Source organism: Pelodiscus sinensis, chromosome 1 (assembly GCF_052426305.1).
Source record: "Pelodiscus sinensis isolate ZL-2025 chromosome 1, ASM5242630v1, whole genome shotgun sequence".
Classification (NCBI taxonomy): domain Eukaryota; kingdom Metazoa; phylum Chordata; order Testudines; family Trionychidae; genus Pelodiscus; species Pelodiscus sinensis.
In genome coordinates, this window is record NC_143052.1 from 360,854,889 (window position 1) to 360,877,685 (window position 22,797).

Sequence of the window (22,797 nt, forward strand, 5' to 3'; positions counted from 1 at the left end):
GGGGGGGGGGGGACACTGGCCTGGGGGGGGACACTGGCCAGGAGAGGCTGGGGGGGGGACACTGGGCTGGGGGGGGACACTGGCCAGGAGAGGCTGGGGGGGGACACTGGCCGGGGGGGGGACACTGGCCGGGGGGGGGACACTGGCCGGGAGAGGGGGGGGACACTGGCCGGGAGAGGCTGGGGGGGGACACTGGCCGGGGGGGGGACACTGGCCGGGGGGGGGGGACACTGGCCGGGGGGGGGGGACACTGGCCGGGGAGGCGGGGGGGACACTGGCCGGGGGGGGACACTGGCCGGGGGGGGACACTGGCCGGGGGGGGGGGACACTGGCCGGGGGTCGTTACCTTCTGCTTGGCGCCGCAGGCGGCCTCCAGGTCCCGCACGAGCAGCCCCTTGCGCTGCTGCAGGGCCTGTTCCAGCTCCGCGAAGGAGCCGCCGATCTCGGCCACGGCCGCGCTCTTCCGCTCCGCCAGCTGCCTGCTGATCTCCGCCACCAGCCCCATGGCCGCCGCCAGCTGGGGCAGCCTGCCGGCCACCAGCAGCCGAGTCACCCACGGGCCCCCCCCGGCCCCGCCCCTCCCCCCCGGCTCCCCACAGACAGCCCCCCCCAGCCCTGCCCCCTGCTCCCCCACGGGCAGCCCCATCCCATCCCCCCACCCCACCCACGGACAGCCCCCCCCAGCCCCGCCCCCTGCTCCCCCACGGGCAGCCCCATCCCGTCCCCCCACCCCACCCACGGACAGCCCCCCAGCCCCGCCCCCTGCTCCCCCACGGGCAGCCCCATCCCGTCCCCCCACCCCACCCACAGACAGCCCCCCAGCCCCTCCCCCTGCTCCCCCACGGGCAGCCCCATCCCGTCCCCCCACCCCACCCACAGACAGCCCCCCAGCCCCTCCCCCTGCTCCCCCACGGGCAGCCCCATCCCGTCCCCCCACCCCACCCACAGACAGCCCCCCAGCCCCTCCCCCTGCTCCCCCACGGGCAGCCCCATCCCGTCCCCCCACCCCACCCACGGACAGCCCCCCCCAGCCCCGCCCACTGCCCCCCACGGGCAGCCCCATCCCATCCCCCCACCCCACCCACGGACAGCCCCCCCCAGCCCCGCCCCCTGCTCCCCCACGGGCAGCCCCATCCCATCCCCCCACCCCACCCACGGACAGCCCCCCCCAGCCCCGCCCCCTGCTCCCCCACGGGCAGCCCCATCCCATCCCCCCACCCCACCCACGGACAGCCCCCCCCCAGCCCCGCCCCCTGCTCCCCCACGGGCAGCCCCATCCCATCCCCCCACCCCACCCACGGACAGCCTCCCAGCCCCTCCCCCTGCTCCCCCACGGGCAGCCCCATCCCGTCCCCCCACCCCACCCACAGACAGCCCCCCAGCCCCGCCCCCTGCTCCCCCACGGGCAGCCCCATCCCGTCCCCCCACCCCACCCACGGACAGCCCCCCCCAGCCCCGCCCCCTGCTCCCCCACGGGCAGCCCCATCCCGTCCCCCCACCCCACCCACGGACAGCCCCCCCCCCAGCCCCGCCCCCTGCTCCCCCACGGGCAGCCCCATCCCGTCCCCCCACCCCACCCACGGACAGCCCCCCCCAGCCCCGCCCCCCTGCTCCCCCACGGGCAGCCCCATCCCGTCCCCCCACCCCACCCACGGACAGCCCCCCCCAGCCCCGCCCCCTGCTCCCCCACGGGCAGCCCCATCCCATCCCCCCACCCCACCCACGGACAGCCCCCCCAGCCCCGCCCCCTGCTCCCCCACGGGCAGCCCCATCCCATCCCCCCACCCCACCCACGGACAGCCCCCCCAGCCCCTCCCCCTGCTCCCCCACGGGCAGCCCCATCCCATCCCCCCACCCCACCCACAGACAGCCCCCCCAACCCCTCCCCCTGCTCCCCCACGGGCAGCCCCATCCCATCCCCCCACCCCACCCACCCCCCACCCCACCCACGGACAGCCCCCCCCAGCCCCGCCCCCTGCTCCCCCACGGGCAGCCCCATCCCATCCCCCCACCCCACCCACGGACAGCCTCCCAGCCCCTCCCCCTGCTCCCCCACGGGCAGCCCCATCCCGTCCCCCCACCCCACCCACAGACAGCCCCCCAGCCCCTCCCCCTGCTCCCCCACGGGCAGCCCCATCCCGTCCCCCCACCCCACCCACGGACAGCCCCCCCAGCCCCGCCCCCTGCTCCCCGTGGGCAGCCCCATCCCATCCCCCCACCCACGGACAGCCCCCCCAGCCCCGCCCCCTGCTCCCCCGTGGGCAGCCCCATCCCATCCCCCCACCCCACCCACGGACAGCCCCCCCCAGCCCCGCCCCCTGCTCCCCCATGGGCAGCCCCATCCCATCCCCCCACCCCACCCACGGACAGCCCCCCCAGCCCCTCCCCCTGCTCCCCCATGGGCAGCCCCATCCCACCCCCCCACGGACAGCCCCCTGTCAGCGAGGACAGCCTGGCCATGGCTCCTTGGCACCGGCGTGCAGCCCCCCCCCCCGCGGGGTCTGGCCCGGCCATACCGGCTCCTGATGGCGTCCAGCTGCTGCTGCAGCGCGGCCTTGTGCTGCTCCACGACGCTGCGCAGCGGCACCGTGCCGTGCTCCCGGTGCTCGCCCCCCGCACACTCGCCGCACATGGCCGTCTCGCACGCCTCGCAGTAGAACTCCATCGCCTGGGGGCGGGGCCACGCTGCCACCACGGGGCCCCGCCCCCATGGGCCCCGGCCCCTCCCCCCATGGGCCCCGGCCCCTCCCCCTGCCACTGGGGCCCCGGCCCCTCCCCCTGCCACTCGGGCCCCGGCCCCTCCCCCCATGGGCCCCTGGCCCCTCCCCCTGCCACTCAGGCCCCGGCCCCTCCCCCCATGGGCCCCTGGCCCCTCCCCCTGCCACTCAGGCCCCGGCCCCTCTCCCTATGGGCCCCCGGCCCCTCCCCACATGGGCCCCTGGCTCCTACCCCTGCCACTCGGGCCCCGGCCCCTCCCCCTGCCACGCCGCTCCCCAGATGGCCACCCAGCTCCTCAAGCAGTGGGGTGCCCCGGCCCCTCCCCCCGCTCCCCAAGAGGAGAGGCCCTGGCACCCACCTTGCCCTCGTGGTTGGGGCAGGAGAGGGGCTGGCCGGGGACGGGCTCGGGGCGGCCGCTCTCCGGGCTGCGCTGCAGCGCCTCCAGCAGGTTGGCGATGAAGAAGTTGCTCTGCAGCGCGGCCACGCCTGGCTCGGGCAGGATGGAGGTCTGGCGGCACACGGGGCAGGACAGGGTCAGGCTCTGGGGCGGGATATAGTTCTGGAGACACCTGGGCACAGCGGGCACAAGAGGGTCAGGACTCCAAGAGCAGGGGGAGGCGCGGGCCGGGCCGGGCCAGCCCCAGGACAAGGGTGGGGAGGGCGTGGGGGCAGGGAGATAGGGAAGGACAGACAGATGGGGAGGGAGGGGAGACAGACAGGGACAGGGAGACGGGGGAGATCCGGACAGGGACAGGGACAGGGACAGGGAGGGAGGGAGGGAGGGACGGGATCCGGACAGGGACAGGGACAGGATCTGGACAGGGAGGGAGGGTCAGACGGGATCCGGACAGGGACGGGGGAGGGGCGGAATCCAGACAGGGACAGGGACAGGGAGGGAGGGGGGGATCCGCACAGGGACAGGGAGGGAGGAAGGGGGGGATCCGGACAGGGACAGGGAGGGAGGGGGGGATCCGCACAGGGACAGGGACAGGGAGGGAGGGGGGGATCCGCACAGGGACAGGGAGGAAGGGAGGGGGTGATCCGCACAGGGACAGGCAGACAGGGACAGGGACAGGGACAGGGACAGGGACAGGGAGGGAGGAAGGGGGGGATCCGGACAGGGACAGGGACAGGGAGGAAGGGGGGGATCCGGACAGGGACAGGGAGAAAGGGAGGAAGGGATGGGATGGGATCCGGACAGGGACAGGGACAGGGAGGGAGGAAGGGGGGATCCGGACAGGGACAGGGAGAAAGGAAGGAAGGGGGGGATCCGGACAGGGACAGGGAGAAAGGGAGGGAGGGATGGGATCTGGACAGGGACAGGGAGGAAGGGGGGGATCTGGACAGCAACAGGGAGAAAGGGAGGGAGGGATGGGATCCGGACAGGGACAGGAACAGGGAGGGAGGAAGGGGGGGATCCGGACAGGGACAGGGAGAAAGGGAGGAAGGGGGGGATCCAGACAGGGACAGGCAGACAGGGAGGGAGGGACGGGATCCGGACAGGGACAGGGAGAAAGGGAGGGAGGGACGGGATCCGGACAGGGACAGGGAGAAAGGGAGGGAGGGACGGGATCCGGACAGGGACAGGCAGACAGGGAGGGAGGGGGGATCTGGACAGGGACAGGGAGAAAGGGAGGGAGGGACGGGATCCAGACAGGGACAGGGAGGGAGGGAGGGAGGGAGGGAGGGGGTGATCCGCACAGGGACAGGCAGACAGGGAGGGAGGGACGGGATCCGGACAGGGACAGGGACAGGGACAGGGAGGGAGGAAGGGGGGGATCCGGACAGGGACAGGGACAGGGAGAAAGGGAGGAAGGGGGGGGATCCGGACAGGGACAGGGAGAAAGGAAGGGAGGGATGGGATCCGGACAGGGACAGGGACAGGGACAAGGAGGGAGGAAGGGGGGGATCCGGACAGGGACAGGGACAAGGAGGGAGGAAGGGGGGGATCCGGACAGGGACAGGGAGAAAGGGAGGAAGGGGGGGATCCGGACAGGGACAGGGAGAAAGGGAGGGAGGGACGGGATCCGGACAGGGACAGGGACGGGATCCAGACAGGGACAGGCAGACAGGGAGGGAGGGACGGGATCCGGACAGGGACAGGGACGGGATCCGGACAGGGACAGGCAGACAGGGAGGGAGGGACGGGATCCGGACAGGGACAGGGACGGGATCCAGACAGGGACAGGCAGACAGGGAGGGAGGGACGGGATCCGGACAGGGACAGGGACGGGATCCAGACAGGGACAGGCAGACAGGGAGGGAGGGACAGGATCCGGACAGGGACAGGGACAGGATCCGGACAGGGACAGGGACGGGATCCGGACAGGGACAGGGACAGGGACGGGATCCGGACAGGGAGGGAGGGACGGGATCCGGACAGGGACAGGGACAGGGAGAAAGGGAGGGAGGGACGGGATCTGGACAGGGACAGGGACAGGGAGGGAGGAAGGGGGGATCCGGACAGCGACAGGGAGAAAGGGAGGGAGGGATGGGATCCGGACAGGGACAGGAACAGGGAGGGAGGAAGGGGGGGATCCGGACAGGGACAGGGACAGGGAGAAAGGGAGGAAGGGGGGGATCCAGACAGGGACAGGCAGACAGGGAGGGAGGGACGGGATCCGGACAGGGACAGGCAGACAGGGAGGGAGGGACGGGATCCGGACAGGGACAGGGACGGGATCTGGACAGGGACAGGCAGACAGGGAGGGAGGGACGGGATCCGGACAGGGACAGGGACGGGATCCGGACAGGGACAGGGAAGGAGGGAGAGGATCCAGACAGAGACAGGCAGCCAAGCAGAGGGATGCTCCCACAGAGGAGCGAGCGTGAGCCCTGGGAACAGCGTGGGCCAGACAGACGGACACGTTTGAGGGGGCGGGGCAGCAGGGAGCTGGGGGAAGACGAGGGAGATAAAGTGACCATCACTCGGGGTATCGAGGTGTGGACAGTCACACCCCGCCCCCCATGACAGAACGTACCACCTTGACACCAGCACTAGGGGTGTTGCCCAGTGTGGAACCCAGCACAGACTGGGAGTGCCCAGGGAAGCAATGTGCCACCCGCACTCCAGGGCCCGGGGGTGGTGCCCAGGGCCCGGGAAGGGTGCAAAAGAGGAGGCAAAGGGGCTCTGTCAAAAGCGGCATCGTGTCTGCGAGCCACTGGTGACTGTCGAGCAGCAGCCCTGTGGTGCTCAGCATGGAAGAAGGGGGGAGTGGGCAGCAGGCAGACGCCAGAAGATAGGAATTACAGAAAACTGATAAGGGAAGCCAAGGGACATGCAGGGGGAGAGGGCTTTCTGGCTGCAGAGTTAAGGCCAATAAACAGTGTTTTTAAATATTAGGGGAAAGCACACTCTGAGGGGGGACTGGCCCATTAGAAGGATGCAAAATCCCGTTTACTTAGTTACCTGGTTAAACTCCACGTGTAACCAGTAACCGGTTAAACAGGGTGGGCAGACAGGCGCTGCTCTGAGTGCACTGGGGTGGGGGCTGTCCAGCACCCACTGGTGAGCCTGACCTGGTAAGAGGAGGCTGGCTACGTAAGGGAGGAGCCATTCACACCCCTAGCCCAGTACTCGACGGGACTGTAAAACGAAGGATAATACACAGCAGCCATCCAAGCATCCCGCTGTCTCTGTCCTGCCTCTGAAGGAAGCGCAGACGAGGCCCTACGACGTGGTGAGAACCCAGCCCACCAACATGAGACATGTTTAAAATCAGCAGGTCCAAGAGTTTCCAAAGAGCTGGCCGAGGAGCCACACCATTAATGTGGCTTTGGGTAAGTCTTGGAGCTCGGAGAAAGGCCAGTGGGGCAGCTGTAAAAGGGACATGGGATGGCCCAGGAAGCCTGGCATCCGCCTAGGGCAAGAGAACGGGGCTCGGTTCAGCTGTCGAATTCCAGTGCGGCCTCAGGGCTCCTTGGGAGCCGGCAGCAGGCAGCCCGGCGGCAGCGACCGAGCTCAGGGCAGGGCTGTTAAATGCCGATGGCCACCCCCACAGGGGGGCTCCATTTTGTCTGCCCAGGAAAGTTTCAAAGAAGCATGGAGGAGACTCGGGAGGGCGTCCCGCCAGCCCCGGCACTCAGCAGAGGAGCACGCGCCCGCAGACCCCCAGGCCACGCGTGGCACTAGGGAGGCCAACAGGTTCCATCCCAGCTGATCCTCTGTCCCTGAGGAACAACTCCGGCAGGCAGGAAATCGTCCCCGCGTCCAGCCTAGCCCCCTCCTGCGGCAAGGGGAGCCCCACGCTGCCGGGCCCTCGGAGAGCTCGGGGGAAGAACTCAGCACGACGCGCACCTCGGCCTGCTCCCTCCCCGAGCAACGCGCCCGGCCCCTCCCGCCTGCGCCGGAGCACACGTTCCTGAAACGGCGCCGGACCAGGACCCAGGCTGCAGCCAACTGAGCGCAGCGCGTCCCCTCCCGCGTCTGGCTCCCCGCGCTCCTGGCAGTGCAGCCCGGAGCCAGGCGGCCGCTCTCGCCCGTCCGCTGGGCCCGGAGGCACCTGCCCGCGCTGGCATTTCGGGCCTGACACTTGCTCACCTTGCCCTGAGGCTGCCCGCCCCCCACCCAGAGCCAGCCCCCCACCTGGACCCAGCCATGCTACCCTCCCACCGGAGCCAGCCCTCTGCCCACCCCCCACCCGGAGCCAGCCCCCCACCTGGACCCAGGCCCCCGTCCGGAGCCACCATGCTGCCCTCCAACCGGAGCGAGCCCTCCCACTGCCCCCCCACCCGGAGCCAGGCCCCTGTCCAGAGCCACCATGCTACCCTCCAACCGGAGCCAGCCCTCCATCCGCCCCCCGCCCAGAGCCAGCCCCCCACCTGGACCCAGCCATGCTACCCTCCCACCGGAGCCAGCCCTCTGCCCACCCCCCCACCCGGAGCCAGCCCCCCACCTGGACCCAGGCCCCCGTCCGGAGCCACCATGCTACCCTCCAACCGGAGCGAGCCCTCCCACTGCCCCCCCACCCGGAGCCAGGCCCCTGTCCAGAGCCACCATGCTACCTTCCAACCGGAGCCAGCCCCCCGCCCGCCCCCCCACCCAGAGCCAGCCCCCCGCCCAGAGCCACCATGCTACCCTCCAACCGGAGCCAGCCCTCCATCCACCCCCCCGCCCAGAGCCAGCCCCCCACCTGGACCAAGCCCCCTGCCCGGAGCCACCATGCTACCTTCCAACCGGAGCCAGCCCCCCGCCCGACCCCCCACCCAGAGCCAGCCCCCCGCCCAGAGCCACCATGCTACCCTCCCACTGGAGCCAGCCCCCCCACCCGGAGCCACCATGCTGCAACCCGCCAGCCCACTGCCCCCGACCTACAGCCACCCCACCAGCCACAGCCACCCCACAGCCCCCTGCCTGGTGGGCCCAGCGGGTCACGGGGCGGGTCTGTGCAGGCAACCGGGGCCTTTGGGCCGCCAGGGAGCGAGGGACCCAGCCTCGGAGGAGGGGTGAGGCGGCAGGGTGCAGGCTCTGCAGGCCAGGAGCCGGGGAAGGAGGGGCCAGGCCATGAGCAGAGCTTTTCTGGACACAAGTTCAGATGCTGCAGCTCTGCCGGGCCTCCCTCCACCCGGCTGCAGGACAGGCGGGGTCAGACAAGGGTCCATCCAGCCCAGTACCCTGTCTGCACAGCAGCCAATAGCAGGTGCCCCAGAGGGAGGGAACCGAACAGGGAACCATCCCATGATCCCTCCCATCACCCACCTCCACACAGACAGGCCAGGGACCCCGTTCTCGTTGCCTGTCTACGCTGCCCTCGTGGGGAGAGCAATAACTCTTCCGGAAGAAGCCCTGTTTTCTGATACTAGACTGTAAAGTGACTTGTGCAAGAACGCGTGTGCAGTGTAGAACCAGCAAGTTTTTGTGCAAGAACAGCTAGTCTTGTGCAAGAAGCGGCCAGTGTAGACAAAGTCTCTCCCTTGTTAAATGACTCCGAACGTTCGCTTTGCTTTTCTGACGGCCGCTGCGCCCGAGTGGATGTTTTCAGAGAACTACCCGCGACGACTCCAAGATCTCGCTCCCGGGTAGTCGTAGCCAAATGAGCCCGGATCGTACTGCGCACGGCCGAGTGCTTGGTCCGTAACTCGAGAGAGGCTGCGTGTAGTTGGGATTCTGTGTCCAAGGGGCTTTGCTTTCCATTCAGCAACGTTCCACTTCGTCGCCCAGTCGCGCAGTTTGGTGGGATCTTTTTGAAGCTCTTCACAGGCCGCTTTGGTCTGAACTATCTTGAGCAGTTTGGGATCAGCCGCAAATATTGCCACCTGCCTGCTCACCCCTTTCTCCAGATCATTTATGAATAAGTTGAACAGGATTGGTCCCAGGACTGACCCTTGGGGGACCCCACTAGTTACCCCTCTCCAATCTGAACATTTACCATTTATTCCTACCCTTTGTTTCCTGCCTTTTAACCAGTTCTCAGTCCAAGCAAGGACCTTCCCTCTTCTCCCATGGCCATGTAATTTACACAAGAGCCTTTGGGGAGGGGCCTTGTCCAAGGCTTTCTGGAAATCTAAGGACACTAGATTCACTGGATCCCCTTGTCCACATTCGCTGATCCCCCAGAACTCCAGCAGATCAGTAAGGCAGGACTCCCCTCACGGAAACCATATCGACTTTCCCCCACCAAGTCGGAAGGGCAGCAGCGACCCCCCTGGCGCCCACCCTGCCTCCTTGGCCCAAGGTCAGCATGGCTGCCCCCCCATCACCCCACGGACAACCAGCTCTCCGCCTACGGCCTGTAGCACTCCTCCCACGGGGTCCCTGCGCAGCTCGCTCGCTCGCTCGGCATGGACTGAGCTCTCCTTCGGAAAGCAAGTGCCCTCCTGCGGCCACCAGAGCTGCTGCACCAGGCCCGCTGGCCGCGAGAGGACATCTGGTGCACTCGCATGCCACCGCAGCCCGACCCCGCCGCGCCCTCCCCCGGAGCCGGTCACAGGCCGCCCGACCCCGCCGCGCCCTCCCCCGGAGCCGGTCACAGGCCGCCCGACCCCGCCGCGCCCTCCCCCGGAGCCGGTCACAGGCCGCCCGACCCCGCCGCGCCCTCCCCCGGAGCCGGTCACAGGCCGCCCGACCCCGCCGCGCCCTCCTCCCCCCCGGAGCCGGTCACAGGCCGGCCCGACCCCGCCGCGCCCTCCCCCGGAGCCGGTCACAGGCCGGTCTGACCCCGCCGCGCCCTCCCCCGGAGCCGGTCACAGGCCGCCCGACCCCGCCGCGCCCTCCCCCGGAGCCGGTCACAGGCCGGTCTGACCCCGCCGCGCCCTCCCCCGGAGCCGGTCACAGGCCGGTCTGACCCCACCGCGCCCTCCCCCCGGAGCCGGTCATAGGCTGGTCTGACCCCGCCGCGCCCTCCCCCGGAGCCGGTCACAGGCCGGCCCGACCCCGCCGCGCCCTCCCCCGGAGCCGGTCACAGGCCGGCCCGATCCCACCGCGCCCTCCCCCCGGAGCCGGTCACAGGCCGGCCCGACCCCGCCGCGCCCTCCCCCCGGAGCCGGTCACAGGCCGGCCCGACCCCCCCCGCGCCCTCCCCCGGAGCCGGTCACAGGCCGGCCCGACCCCGCCGCGCCCTCCCCCGGAGCCGGTCACAGGCCGGCCAGACCCCGCCGCGCCCTCCCCCGGAGCCAGGTCACACGCAGGATTCATAGACTCATAGACTTTAAAGTCAGAAGGGACCATTATGATCATCTAGTCTGACCCCCTGCACAGTGCAGGCCACAGAATCTCACCCACCCCTCCTAGAATAATCCTCTCACCTAGATCTCAGATATTGAAGCCTTCAAATACTTTGAAGGTCCCAAGATGCAGAGAATCCTCCAGCTGTGATCTGTGCCCCATGCTACAGAGGAAGGCGAAAAACCTCCAGGGCCTCTGGCAATCTACCCTGGAGGAAAATTCCTTCCCAACCCCAAATATGGCGATCCGCTAAACCCTGAGCATGTGGGCAAGACTCACCAGCCAGACACCCAGAAATTCTCTATAGCAACTCCTATCATCCCTCCATTGACCTATTTACCTCTGATAATGAATGGTCAATTAGTTACCAAGATCATATTCTCTCATCAACCCATCCCCTTATCATAGAATCATAGAACTGGAAGAGACCTCAGAAGGTCGTCAAGTCCAGCCCCCTGCTCTAGGCAGGACCAATCCCAACTAAATCAACCCGGCCAGGGCTTTGTCAAGCCGAGACTTAAACACCTCTAGGGATGGAGACTCCACCCGCTCCCTAGGGAACCCAGCCCAGCGCTTCCCCACCCTCCTAGGGAAAGAGTTTTTCCTAATATCCAACCTGGACCTCTCCCACCGCAACGTGAGCCCATTGCTCCTTGTTCTGCCATCTGTCACTACTGAGAACAGCCTCTCTCCAGCCTCTTTGGAACCTCCCTTCAGGGAGTTGCAGGCTGCTCTCAAATCCCCCCTCACTCTTCGCTTTTGAGACTAAACAGACCCAAGTCCCTCAGCCTCTCCTCATAGGTCATATGCTCCAGCCCCCTAATCATTTTGGTTGCCCTCCGCTGGACCCTCTCCAATGCGTCCACAGCCTTTTTGTAGTGGGGGGCCCAGAACTGGACACAATACTCCAGATGCGGCCTCACCAAAGCCGAATAAAAGGGAATACTGTAATGACATCTCTGGATCTGCTGACAATGCTCCTCTTAATGCAACCTAATATACCATTAGCCTTCTTGGCTACAAGGGCCCCCTGTTGACTCATATCCAGCTTCTCATCCACTGTAACCCCCAGGTCCTTTTCTGCAGAACTAGTACTTAGCTGGTTGGTCCCCAGCCTGTACCAATGCTTGGGATTCTTCCGTCCCAAGTGCAGGACTCTACACTTGTCCTTGTTGAACCTCATCAGATTTCTTGTGGCCCAATCCTCCAATTTGTCTAAGTCATTCTGTACCCTATCTCTGCCCTTAAGCGTATCTACCTCTCCCCCTAGCTTAGTGTCATCCGCAAACTTGCTGAGGGTGCAATCCATCCCCTCATCCAGATCATTAATAAAGATGTTGAACAAAACCGGTCCTAGAACCGAACCTTGGGGCACTCCGCTAGAAACCGACCGCCATCCTGACATTGAGCTATTGATCACTACCCGCTGGGCCCGGCCTTCTAGCCATCTTTCTATCCATCTTACCGTCCATTTATCCAATCCACAATCCCTTAACTTGCTGGCAAGAATATTGTGGGAGACCGTATCAAAAGCCTTGCTAAAGTCAAGGTATATAACATCCACTGACTTTCCCACGTCCACCGAGCCAGTTACCTCATCACAGAAGCTAATCAGATTGGTCAGGCACGACTTGCCCTTGGTGAATCCATGCTGACTATTCCTAATCACTTTCCTCTCATCCAAGTGTCTCAATATGGATTCCTTAAGGATCCCTTCCATGATTTTTCCAGGAACCGAGGTAAGACTGACCGGCCTGTAGTTCCCTGGATCGTCCTTCTTCCCTTTTTTGAAGATGGGCACTACATTTGCCTTTTTCCAGTCATCCGGGATTTCTCCCGATCTCCACGACTTTTCAAAGATAATAGCCAAAGGCTCCGCAGTGACATTTGCCAACTCCCTCAGTACCCTCGGATGCACTAAGTCTGGACCCATGGATTTGTGTACGTTTAGCTTTTCTAAATAGTTCCTAACCTGTTCTTTACCCACCACGGGCTGTCCATCTTCATCCCATCTTGCGTCACTTAGCACAGAAGTCCAGGAGCCGACCTTGTCCGTGAATACAGAGGCAAAGAAAGCATTGAGTACTTCAGCTTTCCCCACATCATCTGTCACTAGGTTACCTCCTTCATCCAGTGGGGGCCGCACACCCTCTCTGATCACCACCTTCTTGTTAACATGCCTGTAGAAACCTCTCGTTATCCTTCACATCCTTAGCCAGGCGCAATTCCATCTGCGCTTTCGCCTTCCTGATAACCCCCCGGCACTCTCGAGCTAGACCTTTAAACTCCTCCCTGGTCATTTGTCCAAGTTTCCACTCTTTGTAAGCTTCCTTTTTGTGCTTAAGTTCACCAAGGATTTCCCCTGTAAGCCAGTCCGGTCTCCTACCACGTTTGCCTCTCTTGCTACGCGTCGGGATGGTTTCTTTCTGTGCCTTCAATAAGGCTTCTTTAAAATCCTGCCAGCTGTCCTGGACTCCTTTCCCCTTCAAGTTACATCCCAGGGGATTCTGCCCATCAGATCTCGGAGGGAGTCAAAATCTGCTTTTCTGCAGACCAAGGTGTATATTTTACTACTCTCTTTTCTTCCTTTGGTCAGGATCCTGAAATCTACCATCTCATGATCACTGCTTCCCAGGTTGTCACCCACCTCTGCTTCCCCTATTAGTTCCTCCCTGTTTGTGAGCAGCAGGTCAAGCTGCGCATGGCTCCTGGTCGGATCCTTCAGGACTTGTGTCAGCCTGGCCACTCCTGGGCATGGCGCCATGTCACAGGCAGGTCCCATCCCAGCAGCCCTGCTGCCGCCACTCTGGGCAGGATGCAGCACTGGGGGACAGGCAGGTCTGTCCGACAGCCCCCCACCCACCGGGCCTCAGCACCAGCTCACCAAGACCGGCGGACCTGTGGGGTGTTGCGCATAGATACCGCGGGGGGTACCCCAAGGGGACAGCGCTCACAGGTGCAGGCGGGGGTACCGCAGGGGGACACTCAGCGCTCACAGAAGGTGCGCAGGCGGGGGTACCGCAGGGGGACACTCAGCGCTCACAGAAGGTGCAGGCGGAGGTACCGCAGGGGGACACTCAGCGCTCACAGAAGGTGCAGGCGGAGGTACCGCAGGGGGACACTCACCGCTCACAGAAGGTGCAGGCGGAGGTACCGCAGGGGGACACTCACCGCTCACAGAAGGTGTGCAGGCGGAGGTACCGCAGGGGGACACTCAGCGCTCACAGAAGCTGTGCAGGCGGGGGTACCGCAGGGGGACACTCACCGCTCGCAGAAGGTGTGCAGGCGGGGGTACCGCAGGGGGACACTCACCGCTCACAGAAGGTGTGCAGGCGGGGGTACCGCAGGGGGACACTCAGCGCTCGCAGAAGGTGTGCAGGCGGGGGTACCGCAGGGGGACACTCAGCGCTCGCAGAAGGTGTGCAGGCGGGGGTACCGCAGGGGGACACTCAGCGCTCGCAGAAGGTGTGCAGGCGGGGGTACCGCAGGGGGACACTCACCGCTCACAGAAGGTGCAGGCGGGGGTACCGCAGGGGGACACTCAGCGCTCACAGAAGGTGCAGGCGGAGGTACCGCAGGGGGACACTCAGCGCTCTCAGAAGGTGTGCAGGCGGGGGTACCGCAGGGGGACACTCAGCGCTCACAGAAGGTGCAGGCGGGGGTACCGCAGGGGGACACACAGCGCTCGCAGAAGGTGTGCAGGCGGGGGTACCGCAGGGGGACACTCAGCGCTCACAGAAGGTGTGCAGGCGGGGGTACCGCAGGGGGACACTCAGCGCTCACAGAAGGTGTGCAGGCGGGGGTACCGCAGGGGGACACTCAGCGCTCACAGAAGGTGTGCAGGCGGGGGTACCGCAGGGGGACACTCAGCGCTCACAGAAGGTGTGCAGGCGGAGGTACCGCAGGGGGACACTCAGCGCTCTCAGAAGGTGTGCAGGCGGGGGTACCGCAGGGGGACACTCAGCGCTCACAGAAGGTGCAGGCGGAGGTACCGCAAGGGGACACTCACCGCTCACAGAAGGTGTGCAGGCGGGGGTACCGCAGGGGGACACTCAGCGCTCACAGAAGGTGTGCAGGCGGGGGTACCGCAGGGGGACACTCAGCGCTCCCAGAAGGTGTGCAGGCGGGGGTACCGCAGGGGGACACTCAGCGCTCCCAGAAGGTGTGCAGGCGGGGGTACCGCAGGGGGACACTCAGCGCTCCCAGAAGGTGTGCAGGCGGGGGTACCGCAGGGGGACACTCAGCGCTCACAGAAGGTGTGCAGGCGGGGGTACCGCAGGGGGACACTCAGCGCTCACAGAAGGTGTGCAGGCGGGGGTACCGCAGGGGGACACTCAGCGCTCACAGAAGGTGTGCAGGCGGGGGTACCGCAGGGGGACACACAGCGCTCGCAGAAGGTGTGCAGGCGGGGGTACCGCAGGGGGACACTCAGCGCTCGCAGAAGGTGTGCAGGCGGGGGTACCGCAGGGGGACACTCACCGCTCACAGAAGGTGTGCAGGCGGGGGTACCGCAGGGGGACACTCACCGCTCACAGAAGGTGTGCAGGCGGGGGTACCGCAGGGGGACACTCACCGCTCACAGAAGGTGTGCAGGCGGGGGTACCGCAGGGGGACACTCACCGCTCACAGAAGGTGTGCAGGCGGGGGTACCGCAGGGGGACACTCAGCGCTCACAGAAGGTGCAGGCGGGGGTACCGCAGGGGGACACTCAGCGCTCACAGAAGGTGCAGGCGGGGGTACCGCAGGGGGACACTCAGCGCTCACAGAAGGTGTGCAGGCGGGGGTACCGCAGGGGGACACTCAGCGCTCACAGAAGGTGTGCAGGCGGAGGTACCGCAGGGGGACACTCAGCGCTCACAGAAGGTGCAGGCGGGGGTACCGCAGGGGGACACTCACCGCTCACAGAAGGTGCAGGCGGGGGTACCGCAGGGGGACACTCAGCGCTCACAGAAGGTGCGCAGGCGGGGGTACCGCAGGGGGACACTCAGCGCTCACAGAAGGTGCGCAGGCGGGGGTACCGCAGGGGGACACTCAGCGCTCACAGAAGGTGCAGGCGGGGGTACCGCAGGGGGACACTCACCGCTCACAGAAGGTGCAGGCGGGGGTACCGCAGGGGGACACTCAGCGCTCACAGAAGGTGCGCAGGCGGGGGTACCGCAGGGGGACACTCAGCGCTCACAGAAGGTGCGCAGGCGGGGGTACCGCAGGGGGACACTCAGCGCTCACAGAAGGTGTGCAGGCGGGGGTACCGCAGGGGGACACTCAGCGCTCACAGAAGGTGCGCAGGCGGGGGTACCGCAGGGGGACACTCACCGCTCACAGAAGGTGCGCAGGCGGGGGTACCGCAGGGGGACACTCAGCGCTCGCAGAAGGTGTGCAGGCGGGGGTACCGCAGGGGGACACTCAGCGCTCGCAGAAGGTGCGCAGGCGGGGGTACCGCAGGGGGACACTCACCGCTCACAGAAGGTGCGCAGGCGGGGGTACCGCAGGGGGACACTCACCGCTCACAGAAGGTGCGCAGGCGGGGGTACCGCAGGGGGACACTCAGCGCTCACAGAAGGTGTGCAGGCGGGGGTACCGCAGGGGGACACTCACCGCTCACAGAAGGTGTGCAGGCGGGGGTACCGCAGGGGGACACTCAGCGCTCACAGAAGGTGCGCAGGCGGGGGTACCGCAGGGGGACACTCAGCGCTCGCAGAAGGTGCGCAGGCGGGGGTACCGCAGGGGGACACTCAGCGCTCGCAGAAGGTGCGCTGGCGGGGGTACCGCAGGGGGACACTCAGCGCTCACAGAAGGTGCAGGCGGGGGTACCGCAGGGGGACACTCAGCGCTCACAGAAGGTGCGCAGGCGGGGGTACCGCAGGGGGACACTCAGCGCTCACAGAAGGTGCGCAGGCGGGGGTACCGCAGGGGGACACTCAGCGCTCACAGAAGGTGCGCAGGCGGGGGTACCGCAGGGGGACACTCAGCGCTCACAGAAGGTGCGCAGGCGGAGGTACCGCAGGGGGACACTCAGCGCTCACAGAAGGTGTGCAGGCGGGGGTACCGCAGGGGGACACTCAGCGCTCACAGAAGGTGTGCAGGCGGGGGTACCGCAGGGGGACACTCAGCGCTCACAGAAGGTGCGCAGGCGGGGGTACCGCAGGGGGACACTCAGCGCTCACAGAAGGTGCGCAGGCGGGGGTACCGCAGGGGGACACTCAGCGCTCACAGAAGGTGCAGGCGGGGGTACCGCAGGGGGACACTCAGCGCTCACAGAAGGTGCGCAGGCGGGGGTACCGCAGGGGGACACTCAGCGCTCACAGAAGGTGTGCAGGCGGGGGTACCGCAGGGGGACACTCACCGCTCACAGAAGGTGTGCAGGCGGGGGTACCGCAGGGGGACACTCAGCGCTCACAGAAGGTGCAGGCGGGGGTACCGCAGGGGGACACTCAGCGCTCACAGAAGGTGCGCAGGCGGGGGTACCGCAGGGGGACACTCAGCGCTCACAGAAGGTGTGCAGGCGGGGGTACCGCAGGGGGACACTCACCGCTCACAGAAGGTGCGCAGGCGGGGGTGTGACGTAGTGGGGGTACTTGCTGGGCTGTGGTGACCCCTGCTGTCTGGAGCAAGACCCAGCAGGGAAAACCTCGCTAGGCAGAGGTAAGGCCAAACTTGTTGAGCCAGGGGCCAGACACCCCCCATGGAGAGGAACAAAGGAAGGTGGATGCTGCCCTGGCTGGGGGGCAGGGCTGGAAGTTGGTTAGTTGGTTGCTGGCTGTCTGTGAGGATGGATGAGACAGCCTAGGGAGAGGAGCTGGAGTTTAGGGGCCCAGTCTCCCCCCAACTCAAGGGGGCCTGAGGCATCCTAGCTACATCTGTGCTGTGCTGTATCCTGGAGAGGCAATAAACTTCCTCAATTCTACTGGCTGGTGCAGTCTGTTTGTGCCATTTCGGGGTGCAGGAGACGGGGAACCCCCAACGCGCCGTCACACTGGTGCCAGGAGTGGGATGCACTGCACCCCGTGGATGGAGCTTCCAGCGGCAAGCGACAAGGCGCAGTAGAAGCAAGAGCCCTGGAGCCAGGCGTGCTGGAGACAGAGCGAAGCGGTTCCTGGGAATCGTGGGGCGCTGCAGCACTAGACTGGTGAGTCTGCACAGAGGGGCCCAGCGGGCAGATGGCCTACACCCGACTCTTGAAGGCAGAGCTGGTGGGGCTGTGCAGAGAGAGGGGCTTGCCTGTGCAGAAAGCAACCAAGGCCCAGCTGATTACCCAGCTGGAAGAGAATGACCAGCCACAGGGCCAGGATCTTGTCCCCAGGGGAAGCAGCCAGACCCCCCCTAAGAGTGTGTCAGGCTCAGAGAGGGGGAGGAGCACTGGAACCCAACGGAGAGATGAGACAGCGTCTCCCCGGAGGCCTGCAAGTAATAGCCCATCTAGGGCAGGGGCCAGCCCAGCGGAGCTACGGCGGCTGGAGATCCAGCTGCGGATGAAGGAATTGGAAGTAGAGGACCGAGAGAGGGACCGCCAAGATCGAGAGAGGCAGCGACAGCATGAGCTGGCCATGGCAGAGCGGAGAACCGGCGCGGCACCGGCTGCGCCAAGTGCCGATGGGCCCCAGGGTCCCAGGACTGCCAGGCGCTTGGAGAGGCTCATGGTGGCCCAATTGAAGGACGTGGGCGACATAGACGGGTTCCTCAGTGCCTTTGAGAGGGCCTGTGGACTGCAACGGGTCCCCCCAGCTGACTGGCTGCAGGAGCTCATCCCCGCACTGAACCAGGAGGCGGCCGGAGTGCTCAGTCAGCTGGAGGACTGTCACGTTGCTGAATTGGAGGGAAGCAGCCAGATCGCTGCTGCACCCCTAGGTGGGGATGTTGGCCCCAGAAATTGGTGTGGGGGGAGCCATGTGGGGTATTGAATGGGAGATTATTGTTTGTTGATCTTATGTACGCTATTTATGTGAGTGTATAATGTCTGTGTGTGTAGGTAGGAATCTGTAATCTGTGTGGAAGCTGAATATTTCTGTGAATGTGGTTAAGCATGGCTATGGACAGGCTGAGTAGCAAAGCCCTGTGGAACAATGACTCTCAATTGGGTGTGTCCATAGCCTAAGAATGGGATTTGTCACCTGAGGGCAGCCAGCAGGAAACATAGAGATTGGCCTCTGACCAGGTGACTTGCTGCATACTAGAAGAGGCCAGGAAGGAGTATAAAGAGGCCATGTGGTCGATGCCATTTTGTTCTCAGCTCAGCACTTCATCCCAGAGGCAGCTCTGCAGGGATTGAAGAGCCCGGAAGACCTGTGAACCCATCCTGATCTCAGGATGTGCAATAAGAACGTTTAAACCAGCAGCTGCAACATCTCTGCTAGAGCCTGCATCGAGGACTGGGAGATTCGGTGCATGTAACGTACTGTACTTTAATAACCTCACTCTCAGGCTTTTCTTTCTTGTAATAATAAACCTTTAGATATAGATTCTAAAGGATTGGCCCAGCGTGATTTGTGGTAAGGTCCAGAGGGTAAATTGACCAGGGATCTGTGGCTGGTTTCTTGGAACCGGACAGAACTTGTTCGGGGTAGGTGGGATTGGGTGCTAGGACCCCCCACCTGTGTATGAGGCCCGGGGCCATCTGGGGCATGGATATTGCTGGGGCGTCGGAGGGGTTTTGCTCAGGAGGCTTCAGGCAGGCAGCTGAAGCGCTCTGTGGGACTGGTTTGTGGCCTGTGTGGAGAGGTCGCCAGTCAGGGGGACTGTAAGGAGCTCCGGATTTGAGCAATTCGCCCTGAGCGGACGCCCTAAGCTGTGCCCAGACACGGCCTGGTCTGTCACAGTGGCGTAGTCGGCAGGATCCACAGATCTTGGTCAATTGAGCTTTGGGATCAGGACCCCACGCTGTCTAAATTTGATTTTTGGTGTTGAGAGTTTGGTTGATTAAAGAGCCGCTGCGATGATCCCGGAACTATATGAGAGTCTGAGCAAAAGTGCTCTGAAGGATTTGTGCTCGGGGAGAGGCATTGCCTTTAGGAAAAGGGCCTCTAAACTAGATCTGGTAGTGTTGTTACTAACCAGAGATGTGGATGAAAAGGAGCAGAAGCAAGCCAAGGAGGCTGCTGAAAGAAGGCGGAAGGCAGATGAAGAAATTGCTAAGAGAAAGCAGGAGATGGATCGGGAACTTGAGATGAGAAAAGCAGAACATGCAGAGAGAAGGGCAGAGCATGCAAAGAAGATGGCCCTAGCCAAGGAGGAACATGCTAGACTTGACCTCCAGCTTAAGAGACTAAAAGAACAAGAGAGACTGTATTCTCCTGAAGGTTCAATGTATAACTCTGCGGGTATGCGGTGTGCTTATGATATGGCAGACGTATTTTACCCAGCTGATGTGATGACCCAACCCCAAAGCATGTGTGAATGCAAACCTTTTGTGTTACCTGTAGCTAACAGGGAGGTTTGGGAAGGGGGTGCATGTGGGTATGGAAAGTTTCCTGGAGCTGGTCAGTCTCCCTGTAACCAAGGGGAAAGTGTCTCTACATGTGAGCCTGTGGGTGAGGGCCCGTCTGATGCCTCAGAGGTGAGGCTGGAATCAGAACCAGGGCAGGAAGAGCCCAGAAGTCAGGGAAATGTTTCTCTGGGGCAGCCTGGAGTGGCTGGCCAGAGTGAAGTTTTAGTTGAGGAGTTGGTGGCTGGTGAGGTTTGTGGAATTGAACCTGCACAAGCTGAAAGTGATTTGTGTGAAGCACAGTGTGTGCAAGCTGGCAATTTGGCTGGTGGAAGTAGCAAGGGGGCAGTAAAGGAAGCTGTCCCAGTGGCTAGCTGTATGACTGAGATTAGCCAGGGGTGTTGGGACAAGGGAGAAGCTGTCTCTGGTTGTCTGGCTGTGTGTGGGGAAGAGTTTCTTCCTGTGTCTGAGGAAGGTGCCCCACAGCCTGTGAAGGCTGAGAGCAGTGTTGTTGTCCCAGAGTTGGGTCTGGATATGGCTAAGGCCCAGGAAGGGGGTGGCCCAAGGTTTGTGTCTGCTGGGGAGAGGGATGAGGTGACTCAGGTAGAGACAGTCAGTGTTTTACCAGAACCCCAGAGACCAGACAGTGGTGACCCTGATATTGTGCCTGATGCTGCTGTGTTGCTGGCAGAGGGGGGAGCTACTCGGTGGGAGCAGGGAGACCCCTTAGCCCGCGCACAAGGAGAGAATGAGGGTGTGTTAACTCTGGTGCCTAATGAGGGTGTGGACGTTTACAGCCATCTAGAGAGCTGCACAGGGAGTGAAGATGCCTCTGACCCTGTCTCTTGTGGGTCTGTCTATGTGCCTGAGAGGGGATTATCTGTGAAGCCACCTGAGGGGCCAGAGATAACTCAGGGAGTAAGGGAAGTGCAGGAGGAATTGGTTGGGGCTCAGCAGGGCAATGCTACTGCAGAGCCAGGGAAGGGTGAACTGCTGCTTAAGGAAGCTCATAGGGAGGAGAGTCCTGGCAGTGCTTGTAGCAAGCAGTTTGCTGTGACTGAGGGAGGTGACAGGACCCTGCTTGGAAAAGGCATTCAGGAGAAAGCTCTGCCTGTAAAAGGCAGCAGCTTCTTGTGTGAGGCACTTGTTTTGGTGCCTGACAGACAGAACTTGTCTGTTAACAGTGACTCCAATGACTTGGGTTTAGGGAAACCCAGTGTGGATGGTGGTGGAGAAGTCTCAGAGGGACTGAGGGTTGTTCCAGATGAGGCAGGAACAGCCGGAGAATTGGAGCAGGCTGCTAACCCAGTGACTGTGGGTGACCAGCTTGCTGGGAAGTCAGTGTGTGTGGGACAGGATTGTTCCCAGGTGAAGGAGGAGAGTGGGAAGTTAGTGTCTCAGATTCAGGAGAAGGGCTGGGTAGCCAAGTATGCAGAGCAGAACAGCTGTGTGGTCACTCTCCCTAGGATGCAGGAGATGGCAGTTACGCTCCCATCTCTGGACACGGTGGACACTCATACTCAATCAGGGAAGTGGATATCTGGTTCCATGTGGAAACAGAGGTTAGAGAGGGACAGAGGAGAGACTTGGGAGTCTACAGCTTACTGCTGTTACCCCACTGAGTGGGGGAAGGGGGAGAATTCCAGGGCCATCCTGAGCCAGGGAGTCACACCCAGCCAGCCCTTTGTCTTGGTCAGGCCAGAGGTTTCAGGCCTGGGGCCCAGAGGACAAGGGGGAGGGGCAGGACTTGCTTTGGCCAAGAAGATTTGCAGTTTAAACCTGAGGGGCCAAAACTGCAATGGTGTGGGGCCAGAGAAGGGGCCTGATGGAGAATGTCAATATACACCTGAGATAGGATTGTTCTTGTTACTGATGTTAATTCTTGTAACCAATGTGTTATTGTTGCAGAGAATTGTAACGGTATACAGGGTGCATGAGCTTATGAAAATACCATGTAATCTGTCTGGAGATGTACCAAACGACAGACGGTATGTAAGGGAACATTGTGATGTTGCTATTTCGAGGTTAACACTTGTAACTGGTCTTGGAACTTCTTACAGGACAAAAAGGGTTCCAGCCAGAAGGTCCTGTGTAAGAAGGGAAACTGAGGCACACCACCATTTTGTTGGGGGAGGCCTGTGATGCCCTCAGTGATGTTACTGGCATCACTTCCTGCATCAATTTTGCGTTGGGGGTGTCACGTTGCTGAATTGGAGGGAAGCAGCCAGATCGCTGCTGCACCCCTAGGTGGGGGTGTTGGCCCCAGAAATTGGTGTGGGGGGAGCCATGTGGGGTATTGAATGGGAGATTATTGTTTGTTGATCTTATGTACTCTATTTATGTGAGTGTATAATGTCTGTGTGTGTAGGTAGGAATCTGTAATCTGTGTGGAAGCTGAATATTTCTGTGAATGTGGTTAAGCATGGCTATGGACAGGCTGAGTAGCAAAGCCCTGTGGAACAATGACTCTCAATTGGGTGTGTCCATAGCCTAAGAATGGGATTTGTCACCTGAGGGCAGCCAGCAGGAAACATAGAGATTGGCCTCTGACCAGGTGACTTGCTGCATACAAGAAGAGGCCAGGAAGGAGTATAAAGAGGCCATGTGGTCGATGCCATTTTGTTCTCAGCTCAGCACTTCATCCCAGAGGCAGCAGTGCAGGGATTGAAGAGCCCGGAAGACCTGTGAACCCATCCTGATCGTAGGATGTGCAATAAGAACTTTTAAACCAGCAGCTGCAACATCTCTGCTAGAGCCTGCACTGAGAACTGGGAGATTCGGTGCATGTAACGTACTGTACTTTAATAACCTTACTCTCAGGCTTTTCTTTCTTGTAATAATAAACCTTTAGATATAGATTCTAAAGGATTGGCCCAGCGTGATTTGTGGGTAAGGTCCAGAGGGTAAATTGACCAGGGATCTGTGGCTGGTTTCTTGGAACCGGACAGAACTTGTTCGGGGCAGGTGGGATTGGGTGCTAGGACCCCCCCACCTGTGT

At 63.3% G+C, this 22,797-nt stretch overlaps 1 protein-coding gene across 7 annotated transcripts in view; it reads right to left on the bottom strand.

Moving 5' to 3' along the window:
• TRIM3 (tripartite motif containing 3) overlaps nt 1-22,797 on the bottom strand; it is a 49,653-nt gene that overhangs the window by 20,736 nt on the left and 6,120 nt on the right. For 3 of the 7 annotated variants that reach the window (XM_089775854.1, XM_089775853.1, XM_089775858.1), the window contains 3 exons: nt 3,077-3,287; nt 2,517-2,668; nt 347-527 (listed from right to left, as the gene is read on the bottom strand). In XM_089775854.1, coding sequence (XP_089631980.1) covers nt 347-527; nt 2,517-2,668; nt 3,077-3,287 — 544 coding nt within the window. Of the gene's footprint in view, nt 1-346; nt 528-2,516; nt 2,669-3,076; nt 3,288-12,353; nt 12,429-13,507; nt 13,517-13,552; nt 13,657-22,797 lie in introns of those variants that run through there. The other 4 variants (XM_089775855.1, XM_089775856.1, XM_089775859.1 and 1 more) reach the window with 4 other exon arrangements.